General features: G+C 39.6%; 1 protein-coding gene across 1 annotated transcript in view; it reads right to left on the bottom strand.

Annotated features, from left to right (window-relative positions):
• LOC107582918 (chloride intracellular channel protein 4-like) overlaps positions 1 to 10,926 on the bottom strand; it is a 40,809-nt gene extending 29,883 nt beyond the window's left edge. The window contains exon 1 of the mRNA XM_016268948.1: positions 10,557 to 10,926. Coding sequence (XP_016124434.1) covers positions 10,557 to 10,625 — 69 coding nt within the window. The 5' untranslated portion in view covers positions 10,626 to 10,926. The remainder of the gene's footprint in view (positions 1 to 10,556) is intronic.
• Between the last annotated feature and the right edge of the window lie 1,400 nt (positions 10,927 to 12,326).

Below are 12,326 nucleotides of genomic sequence, written 5' to 3' on the forward strand. Positions count from 1 at the left end.
TTTAACCCAACAGTTGGGTTAGTCCATATTTGACCCAACATTGGGTTGAAACAACCCAGCATTTTTTAGGGTGTATGATTTCTGCCTTATTCTGTGATACGAAACCACGTCTGATCACAGAAATAAGTTTTCAAACACTCGACTGTTATGAAGTTAATACGGAGAAAAAGCATGTCAATAAATTAAAATATCTTTGTTGGACAACAGGTTTGTAAACGACTCGTACACATGTAAAACTGCACATGTGCTATTGTAGTACATTTACTCAAGGCTCAGACCGATTTTTGTCGCACTGTACAGCCCGATCCAAACCTGTTCCAGATTGTAGAAGGAGCTGCTCAGCTTAACATCGTGATGGCTGTCAGGCATCGGTGATGGACGATGGCATCGTCTATCGGCCCAACCCTAGAGCCTATGAACTCCACATGAATATCAAAATAGATAAAACTAAATATTTCACAAGTCAGCACATCCTGTTTTTTCAAAGGAGCCAACAGTTCCTTCAAAAATACATGCAATGCTAAAAAAAACAAGGCCAATGGCCTCGAATTCATGAGCAGTGATTCAACTATAACTCTGCAGTCCGCAGTGAACAATTGCTAACATCAGCTTAAATAAAGATCAAACCAGAGACAAAACACTAAAGTCATCTGACTTGGCATGCAGCATAAACAATCATTAAACTAAAGAGCCAATCAAAGCAGAGCAAGGGTTACTGAGGTTGCATCATCAGTACCTGAACTGTGTAAAGCACCTGAGTGACAGTGTCCTTCTGCAGAGTAAACATTACCACCGTCACATGGTGATCTGGCTCACTTTGCAGAGCTAGTTTCGAACCCATACACACTGAGGTAGAGGATTGGGTAGATCATGAATGATCTATACATTTTAAAGAAAATGTGAATGATACTTGCCAATGCAAAACTCACACTGTTTGCACCACAATGCTAGCATGTTATGGGAGTTTAAGGTGTTCGTTTTAGCACATTGTTATCCAGTTGCTGGGCTGTTCTGGGTGGTTGCTTACTTGGACAAGTCTGTACAAAAGTCTGGTCCCAAAATATGACTCTGTCCCACCTTTAAAGGATTTCTTGACCATTTTATAGTCTTCCAAGCAAAAATGATAAATCCTCAAGTTGCATGATCTGAGCATTATTAGAGGCCTGTAGCATTAATGCTGAAGAATAAGTAACACATCAACATTTAATACCTTGTTTTAATCTCCAACCACATGTATGAGCAATGGTAATAACAATATTTGCCTTTGTAAGCCCTTTTAAATTGGGGATGCACATATATTAAAATTAAATATCCAATACTGACCAGTACTGATAAAAATTAAGCCGATAACCAATAGTGTATTGATATATCATGCATTCCTACTCTAAATATCTATAATATACCACACTTCTAGACGTTGACTTGAATGGAAGCCAGTGTTCGAACTATACCGTGGACTTTGGGGGGCCCACTTGTCTTTGAGTTCACATGAACAATGGTTAACGTAAAGTTACTCATCGTCAGGCTACAGAAGAATACCATAATTCCTCTGTTCAATTAGGCCTAAGTAGACATCGCAGACCTATAACAACCCAGCCACAACACATAATTGCGAATTGGAAAACATGCCTTACCTTAACACAGAATCGACCACAGAGTCCAACGTTTATATTTTTTCTACGAATCTTTGAGTTAACATGTACTAAACATGAGTGGAATTTGCACCGCAGCACCCCACACCTTGATGCTCATGACAAGAATAGCATGTATAGTTATCTTTATTGACGTGAATTAGGTTTAAATCGCCGTCATGCATGAATGAATGACATTTTAGCAATTTTACACATAATAATCCACGATGATCACATTACACAAAACTGAAATTGCACGTCAAAATAACACAGTCAATATTTTTTGAGACCCCCCAAAATTTCACAAATCACGTTTTCAGGGGAGCCCATGTCTTATTAAGGGGAGCCGAGCTCCCCCTAGCTCCCCCGTAGTTCACACCCTGATGGAAGAATTTCCTTGAAAACCCAAAATAAGCCTAACATTCAAGAACCATGAGAACTGCAAATCCTTGCTCTGCTGCATCATACTCTAGAGAAGTCACATCAATTTAAGAGACACTGATTTAATTAAAGCTCTGAGGCTAATCTCTCAAATCTCAAATCCATTAAACCGGGCATACACTGTGCGATTTTCATCTGATTCTGAACCGAATTCTGACTCGTGAGACTCTTTTTTTGAGTCGGGCCGAATTTCAGCTTTGTTATTATGAAATGCACGTTTGTCGTGCAGTGTTCGTGCAGTGTACAGAGGGAAACGAGAAGCGGTAAGTCTCTCCCGACAGGCAATCGGACGGTCGGATGAATTTCTGACAATTGGAAGATGGCGCCTGTGAACATGGCAAGCCACTTGCTGACCTCACCTACGTTTTTTACTATGTCCTGCTGTTGGCTATTTATATGTTTTCTCACGGCATTAAACTATGTAGAGTCTCTTACTTATGATCGGCAATCACTCCTGGACATTCGTAGTCGCTGTATGGTTGTCTCTGAAATGAATTTGGGAAAGTTCGTGGACATCCCACACAGGAGTATTATACGAGACATTCCGGATTTCCTTTGTCGATGGCCGCTTAACATCACCCCGAGAAAGTATCGCAGAAGATGCGGGAAACGCGGAGGAGTGATCATCACACTAAAATCATATATGCGAGCTGGCATCCCACCCAGTTTATGTCCTTTGCCTTGGACTATGGATTACTGGTGTTTTGTGGTTCGGTATTCACCGGTCCAGTCGTCACGCTGGCTTCGATACATCCTGCCGGTCCCTCAGGCCTCTCCGGATTCTCCAGATCATCCTCCCCTGGATCTACATCATCGGATTAGCCTTCGGCCTCACACGATGGGAGTAAACCCTGCTAATCTTCGATCCGTGAGTAAAACCCCGGTCTCACGAAACACTCTGCGTTCTCCAAAAATGGCGCTGATCAACACTCATTCTATGGTTAACAAGAACTACATTCTTAATGATTTTATGCCCTCTCAGAATCTGGACTTCTTGCTTATTACTGAAACGTGGGTGAAGAAAGGAGACTTAAGCCCCTATTCTGAACTTGTTCCAGCAGATTACTGTTTTTACGATGCTCCCTGACCTACTGGAAGGGGAGGAGGTTTGGCTATTATCACAAGGAAAACTTTTAAATCATGTTGTCGTCTATTATCCTCTGCCACATATACAAGCTTTGAATCTCAGATTTTATTGCTTGACTGGTCTGAAGCAATAGTTCTAGTTTTGGTATATCGGCCACCTCACCTAGTAAATGGTTTTATAGCAGAATTTTCTGAATTCATAGGGGACCTGGTTACTAAACACCGATTTCTTTTAGTTGGTGACTTCAACGTCCATGTGTGTTGCCCCTCTAAACAGTTATCCACTGAATTCCTGAACACCATTGACTCTTTTAATTTGCTGCAATGGGTTAGCCATCCTACACATCTACAAGGGCACATTTTGGACTTAATATTGACTTTTGGGCTGTCTATAACAGACGTTGAAGTGATTGAATTCCCCATATCTGACCACTTTCCCATTGTATTTATGATGTGTCTTCCTGAGATTCCCCAGATAACAGTCTCTGATATAAGACAAACTCGCGTATACTCGTCACATTTTTGCGAGGATTTTACAATAAAGTTAACTCTTCCCTGTCGGTTGAGTCATCACTCTCTGAACTTGATGCTGAACACCATTTCAATTATTTAAATACAGTCTGGACGGACGTATTAAACTCCATTGCACCTTTTAAGTATTTTAAACAAAAACCCAAATCAGAACCCTGGATTGATAATAACATTCGCTCCCTCAGACAATTCTGCAGAAAAGCGGAAAGAAAATCGAAAAAAAGACAAACTGCAAATCTCTTTTGATATTCTGAAAAATGGTTTATCCTTATATCAAAGAGCTGTTCAGAAAGCCAAGGCCTCCTATTTTTCAAATCTTATTGAAAAGCATCACTGTACTCCTAAAATACTTTTCTTTGTTATTAACTACTCTAAATTCTCCTACTAATTATTTTCAAAATCCTTCCTTTGCGCTTTCTGAGGACTTCCTGAGATACTTCTGTGACAAAGTTACAAATTTGAGGGCCCAGATACAGGTAACAGATTACGTTGAGTTGCCACCTACAAATCCAACACCTTGGACAACATTTAACGATGTATCTTTACAAACAGCCAAGGAGGTGATCACAAAATTAAAACCCTCTTTCTGTCCCCTTGATATAATTCACCCCCCACTTTTTGAGGCAAATTATTGATACCGTGGGCCCAGGGCTGGTATCAATGTTGAATAACTGCTTGAAATCCGGGTACATTCCGGACGACCTGAAAATGGCCATGGTTACCCCAGTTCTCAAGAAGACCTCTCTTGACGCCTTGGTTTTAGAAAATTATCGACCAATTTCCACCTTACCATTTATCTCAAAAGTAATGGAAAAAATTGTGCTCCTACAACTTCAGCCTTTTTTAACAAATAATCACATCTTTGAAAAATTTCAATCTGGGTTCAAATCACTCCACAGCACTGAAACTGCTCTTGTAAGAGTTTTAAATTATATTTTAATCACTACTGACTCTGGTGCTTCTGCTATCTTAGTGATGTTGGACTTGTCATCTGCCTTCGACACTGTCGATCACGAGATTCTTATTTCTCATTTGGCGTCTCATGTGGGACTGGGGGGGGTAAATCATTCTTAACAAACAGGAGATTTGTGGTAAAAACTGGAAATTTTCACTCGACCACAGGCAACCTAACTTGTGGAGTTCCACAAGGTTCTATCTTATCTCCCGCTCTCTTCTCTCTTTATCTTCTACCACTGGGCTCTATTTTTAGAAAACACAACGTCTCTTTTCACTGTTACGCCGATGACCTACAAATTTATTTGCCTCTGACTAAGGAAACAAACTTTACCATTGGTACTCTTACTGCTCATCTTACTGATGTCAAATCATGGCTTTCTAAAAACTTTCTATTCTTGAACCCAGATAAAACTGAAGTTTTGTGTTTAGTCCCTCAGAACATAGGGCTAGTATTCAACCCAATCTCAAGACCTTAAACTCCTTCATTTCTCCCCATGTTCGAAATCTGGGTGTGTTGTTTGATAATTCCTTAAAATTTGATAAACAAATTAGAGCTGTAGTAGGTTCTAGCTTCTTCCATCTTCGCTCCCTTTCTAAAATCAAGTCATTTCTCTCAAAAAGCTCTCTAGAGGTTGCTATCCATACCTTTATTTTTTTTTGTGATCAACTTTTTATTAAACTTAAGTTTATACACATTTCTTTGTTACATAGCACAAATATAAATATCTGTGTGTACTCTTGAATACAAAACAAACAACATATTCAAACTATATACAATTGCCAAAGCCTTGAAACTAGAAAATAAAGCTGATACATATAACAAAAGAAAAAACAATATTGTTTAGCGTTGTTGAGACCCATTTAGATTGTGTACTAGTCCTAAGGGAAAACAGGTGGTTTTAAAAGTACAGCAATAACTTTATCCCAAACATCCAAAGTTGAGCTTCGTGCTTTATGAATGATAGCCAATGATCTTTCTATAAGAACAATATCTCTAAAGTAATTGTACCATTCTTTTATTGACGGGGGTCCAGGAGAAAACCAAGAATGAATTATAGTTTTTTTTGCAGCTGTTAAACCAGCAAAAATAATTTTCTTAGAAGCCAAATTAGTACCTATCCATACCTTTATTACGTCTCGACTGGATTATTGCAACGCCCTCTATTTCGGAATATCAAAGTCCCAAATCTCTCGGCTACAAGTAGTCCAAAATGCAGCAGCTAGATTCTTGAAGCGGTGTAAAAAGTTTGATCATGCCACTCCCCTCTTGCGATCATTGCATTGGCTGCCAGTTCACTATCGAATTGAGTTCAAAATATTGCTACTCGTCTATAAATCACTTAACAATCAAGCTCCGTCTTATTTATCTGATTTACTCCACCCCTACTCCTCGAAGAGGCGACTAAGATCAGAGGGCAAATTTCTCCTTCAGACCCCTAGAACCCGCTTAAAAACCAGAGGATCTACAGCCTTTGAAGTGGCTGGTCCCACCCTGGAACAACTTACCCGTTCACATCAGAATGGCTTCCACTTTATCGGAGTTCAAGTCATATCTAAAAACACATCTTTTCTCTCTGGCTTTTAACGTGTAGTAATGTGTGCCTTTGAATTGTTTTAATCTGCTTTTGCTGATCTTCTCCTTGTTATATATTATTGTATGTTGTGCAGCACTTTGGTCGGCCTTGTTTCGTGCTTTAAATGTGCTCTAGAAATAAAACTGAACATGTCAGAAATTTTGGTCACCCCTCGTGAGGGTATCGCACAGTTGAAGCAGAGCTACGAACCGACTGCCCTAAACTCAGTGCTTTTTCCCTCACTGCGCCTGCGCGAAAATAGAACTTTTAACTATTTAATCTTTAATACAGCAAGAAAGAAAACGAAAAGGGGGATATATTTTGATAAAATAATGTTATTATCACGGGAAATGTCAACTATTGTCTATCATTTTGCAATTAGTGATAAAGACAAACACGGTCGCAAAATTATAAATATTTCAGTTTTAAACCATAAAGGCGAGCCAGTGCATGCCACACAAACAATTTGCAAACTGCATAAGCGTTATGCCCATGAAAAAGTTTTAAACTCCAGTCAATTCATTAAGCTACAGAAAGTGAAAGTAAAAAAAAATTTAACTGACGCTTAACGGCACATATTTTCAGAGGAGACGAGAGACATATTGTGTATTGTCTTAATTTATTTTCTAAAAAAAAAAATCTCTTATGGCTGAGGCCATGTACACTGGTATTTTTATTAACAGAGTTTTTCCTTCTTCCATTTAAAAAAAAAATCTCCATCTACATGAAAACGCAAACGCATGTTATGAAGCACAGTCAAGAGCATGCCAAACCAACAGGTGGCGATATAATCTCAACCGTAAAGCCATGTTGGCCAATCAGAAGCCTGAAAAAGTCTCCAATAGGCGGAGAAAACAGCGCAGACGCCGACGTCACAAGCCAAAAACTCTGGTTTCGCCGTCTACACGATAACACTGCAACTGGAGTTTTTGAAAATCTTCACCCTGGCAGGAGTTTTCAAAAATGTTCGGTTTTAGTGAACTGGTGCTGCGTTTGCATGTGGACGAACGGCCTAACCACGTAGAAAAAGCTGCGGTTTTAAAATTAACCGCGTTCGTGTGGACAGGGTTTGATATACGTAGTGAAAAAACAACAACAACAACAGAATTGAAGTATTTCGTGTTAAACAAGTTGTTTTTTAAATTTCTTTGTCTGTAGGCTCATAAAGGTCTTGTTTTGATGACTGATTATTACAGTTTTTGAACATAGGCTACTTTAGACGGAATTTTAATTATAGCCTAGGCCTATTCATTGTGTAGGCAAATATATCTAAATGTTTTAAATCATTTTCAATGAGGAGTAAGCTAATTTAATTATTTATTATTCACGCATCAGTTGTGCGGTTGTGTGGTAATGAGCTATGAAATTATTGAGGGGCAAATGAACTGTAGTAGACTTATAAATTTTATAATAAAAGTACCATAATAATAATAATAATAACAGCAGCAATGGTAATAATTTAATACATTAACTGGAAATGACAAATCCTCTCGATATCACCTGATGCTTTTTTTTTTTTTAGAGATCTCAGGCTATCGTCCATACAGTGTCATCGTCTGCGCAACTCGAGTATTTCACACGCACAGTGTGAGCACATAAATCATGCTCGACAATCAGAACGTACAGTGTGAGCACATAAATCGTGAGCTTTGACTTTACACCGCATGCAATCTGCTCGTACAGTGCGAGTTGGTACCTTGATGAAATTGCAGTGTATGCCCGGCCTTAGAGAACAGAGGATAAAAAGCCAACTAAGAGAAACACAAAGACTTCTAAACCAGCAAGCACTGATCTGATTCAGCCACACAAGAAGTGTGTTCAGACTCTTTTTGAAATGTAATGTACACCAACACAAGCTACAGAGTGCTTTACTGCAATCAAAGTAAAAATCTAAATGTCCACGTGGTAAAGATGGCCAGCAGGTGCGGCTGTACAGAGGGAGGGAGGAAGGGAGATGACTGCATTATCAGCCGCCAGCAGGGGCAAGGTTTGCCTGATTTCTATGGCAACAAAGGGGCTTGTCCTGCTGTGATGTTGTGCAGGAAGAAAAGGTGGTACACACATGCTGTTAATTACGAATGAGAGAGACATAAAACAACAGAAAGGGAGAGAGAGAGGGGTCACCATTATCGTTCTGCTGCAGTGTTTACACTTTCAAACATATAAAATGAAACTCCCTTTACCCAGGTGCCATAGAAACGAAACACACACAGTGTAAGTGTCACTGCAGCTCATCTGATATCAGCAGCAGACTCTGTCAGTGCTGAAGGAGGGTGACCTGCGCTCTCTCTTCATGCCGTTCCACATCTAAGCCACAACAGCAGAAGAACTGTTTTATTCTTGCTCACGCGCTAATTTTTTATGCTGATTCACTATGTAATGATCAGGCAACACTGCTGTGTGGTCAAGCCGAATAGGCGGAGCACATTCGATCAAGCACTTCATACAGTATGCCACATTACAGCAAGACATTCTTAAAAAAGGGCAAGAGGAAGACAATAGGATGGACACTTTATTGTAAAGACCCCATGAAATAAAAATTTGAGTTTTGTGCATTTTGTGTATTAGCTGGAAGCCATCTAAATGTTAGTGTACTTATAAACATTGAAAAAATTCACTCAAATGCTCTCTAAAGTGAGCATATCCTTATATATTATATTTATGGTGTTATAAAATCAAATATTTATTACAACTTTTAAAACATTATTTTATATATTTAATCAAATATGTTTCTATATATACACACGCACAGAAACACACACACATGACATTTAAACAAAAATCATATATGTATTTCAAAATGTCAATAATTCAAATATACAGTACAGTAAAAGAATACAGTAAAGAAAACTGCACTCCTCAGATTTCCTGGGGTCTTTAACAATCAATCTGTTAGAAACCAAAGCCCATATTTAAAATCTGAGGCTCATCTAATGTTTCATAGGCTCACTTCACAACTTCCAAAAAGAGCTGACCTATACAAGTGCCTTCTAACCTGACAAACTGCTCTAATGTTCATTGAATTATTCATTACAGACCATTTAATACAGCAGGGGCATCCTTTAAATAAAGGCTCGGGAATCATACACGCCTGGTCAGCATTTTCAAGTCTGAGATCCAAAGTTCTCTGAGCTTTAACGCACTAGTAGTTTAGTAATCATGTGGGTTAGAGAGGAGAGCTTGCTGCACACTTCCAAACAGATCTCGGTCCCTAAACATCCACTGTTAGAGCCCCCTCCTCTTTCTGTAACTCCCTCCCCTCCCCTCCTCACCCTCCTTTCAGTCTTTCCGGAGTTTTCCCGCTCTGCCGGGGCAGAAGGCCTTTGGAGGGAGAGAAAAGAAGAGAAAAGCAAAGGAAGGAAAGAAAGAAAGAGGACAGCAGAGCTCCAGCAGTGGAGAGGAATTCGAATAATTCCCGTTTGATTACTCAAAGATCCAGGGAAGGACCGGATTCCTTCACTTCAGTTTATGTTGGAAATGACTGAGAGTTTAGTCTTAAGAACCAAACCATCAAAAAACAGATCCTAACACCGTCTCTGGTTACAGTAAACACAGACTGATTCCTGTGTGGAGTTAAAATATAAAACTCTGTTATGAAGGTGAAACAATGTAGCAGTAGATAAAGAAACAAAAGACGGGTTCATCCATTCAAAGGATATTAAATACAACGTCCTTTCTTAACAGACAGATCCTGAACTCTGGCAGAGCACATTTGGGCTCTTTTTGGCTCGGTTTAATGTAAGTGTGGGTAACTCTGTATCCTGGACCGGACGGATGTCCTGCAGACGGGATTGGGAACTGCAGCTGTACATTGTTGTCGGTTTCCCATGCAACCTCTCCTTAAACCCGCGTGCTTTGTGCATTTGCCTGAGGGACTAAACTCTTTCCCGTTATTTTTGTTACATATAATCATAAGAATATAAAAGGAGCAGCGCATAGTCAGCTATTGGGTAATATTGAGAAAACGCCCATCTGGCATTCACATGGACACGGAGTCATCATTCACTCTTACTGTAAAACACAATGGCTGAATCCAATTTATGACATTGTTTTAGACATATTACGGGTTGAGGTGGTCGCTTTGACTGTGAATAGCTCATGTACCAAGTGAAACCAGAATTATGACTCGAATTACAACAGAAGCCTGTAGTTTGGGAGGTGCGGTGTCAACGTTAGGCACTTTCATCGCATTTTTTTAACATATATTAAAAGCAAAAGGTGACAGTGTATCGTTCAGTCACAAATATCGTGTGTGTTCACAAGCGAACGTTATTTTGGGAGCGCCATCTCTTTTATCTTTACTTAACGTTAAATGAGTTTTTAGTCAGGCTCTTACCTTCACAAACAGCTCGATGACGGGTTCGTTGTCCCCTTTTACACCGTTCTGAGGTACCGAGAGAGACATCCCGAACTTTTGCCTTTATACGGACGCGTTCGCAACAACAAAACTCGATTTCTTCACCTTGGCACAAAAAGTTTTCCTTTCACGCCTCCCTCTTTCTCGAGCACAAATATCACTCTGCGGCTTTTCCAAGCACAACCGAAATGCAGAGTCCGTTCAAATAAAACAAATGAACGTTTTCTTTCCACGAGGTCCCGCTGCCTAGAAAAACATCACTGAAAAAAAACTCCGAGTCCGCTATTTCTCCTCCTCTACTGCGCTCAGGATAGCGACGAAAAGGGGGGGAAATCAACTGGAGTATTTAAGGCGGTAATGTCATGCGCAGAACGGAAGAGATTGAGGTCTCTGCAGAGCAAAAGTGGGCGTTTCTGAATTTGTGGGTGTTTTCAAACGGCAGGGTGTTTCTCAATCATGAAAAGCGCTTCCCTTACCTAACCCCACCCCTACACCTACCGTCACTATGGTGTCAGCCAATCAGGAGACATGGTCTAAAAACGCCCCGATCTGGTAACGCCCATTACTTTCCTGCAGAGAGACCTATACTTGGAGAACAACGCGCGCGAATGGGCCGAAGACGTCCGGCGCGCAGAATCAGTAGAGCTTCCTGAATTGTTTGATATTACTGCTAATTTGTAGAGAAAAGTTATTTGACTTGCATTATAAGGACAGTACGAGTCATGTTATACGGTTACTAAAAAAAGCATGCAACAGCAAAAAGTCGTCAGTTTCAGAAAGCGAGTTTACCCATAAATATATTTACCCCTAAAGAAATACATTTATTCATAAATATACTTAACCTAATAAACGTTTAAGTTATAGAATAGTATAGAATATTTTGGCGCAAAACTGGTTCTCTTGGAGATTATTATTAGTATTATTTGAAATGTTTTGATTTATCCCAGGTGAATCGAATCTTGTGTTCACTTGTCCATTCAGTTTCCTTTTCTATAAGTTACCATTATACCAGTAGATGGTGGGTAAAATAGCACGATGCAAATGTTAATTGTTCTCTAAACTGAAAAAAAATATTATATATATATATATATATAAAAAATACTAATCAAACATACATTGCGAGTTTGATTTGGTTAGTCACATTTGTGCACTCATTTGGCTTCTCAGTTCCTTGTAGAAACCCAAAATTAAAAAGAGCAAGTATTACTGTTAAGGCCTTTGTTATTAACAGTGATCTTCCAGCACACAACACAGAGAAACGCAGCTGATCCAGAAACAAAGCTCTCCTAGCTTAGTCTGACCTCTAGGGACAGTGATTAAGGCAGACCTCGTGTTTATCTCTTAAACACCTATGGTATTCCAGTTAGGAAGCAGGTGGCACTATAAAATAACAACCAGGGCATAAACAGTGTTGCCTTGGGCTGTTTTTGCAGATCAGTCCTTGTTAACCGCACTACACAATAAGAACTCACTGAGCTTTCATCTGTGACTACACAAGATTTGTCACTAAGTGTTGCCAAGGTGATGACACAAGATAACACGTACAGCAGTTGATTATCATGTCATCAGCAGACCTGGGACACCACATGCTTTCCACAGAACCTTCTAGACCACAATGGACGAGTAGACATATGTAAAACAGCCTGCATCCCAAATGTGATGCATGTAAAGCTGTCTGCATCCAACTATACTGGCTGGGTTTATGATTGTCACTTTTGTTTACTTTAAAGGGAAACATCAAACCGCAGA

The sequence above is a fragment of the Sinocyclocheilus grahami genome, unplaced genomic scaffold (assembly GCF_001515645.1).
Source record: "Sinocyclocheilus grahami isolate Dianchi unplaced genomic scaffold, SAMN03320097.WGS_v1.1 scaffold4.1, whole genome shotgun sequence".
NCBI classification, from domain to species: domain Eukaryota; kingdom Metazoa; phylum Chordata; class Actinopteri; order Cypriniformes; family Cyprinidae; genus Sinocyclocheilus; species Sinocyclocheilus grahami.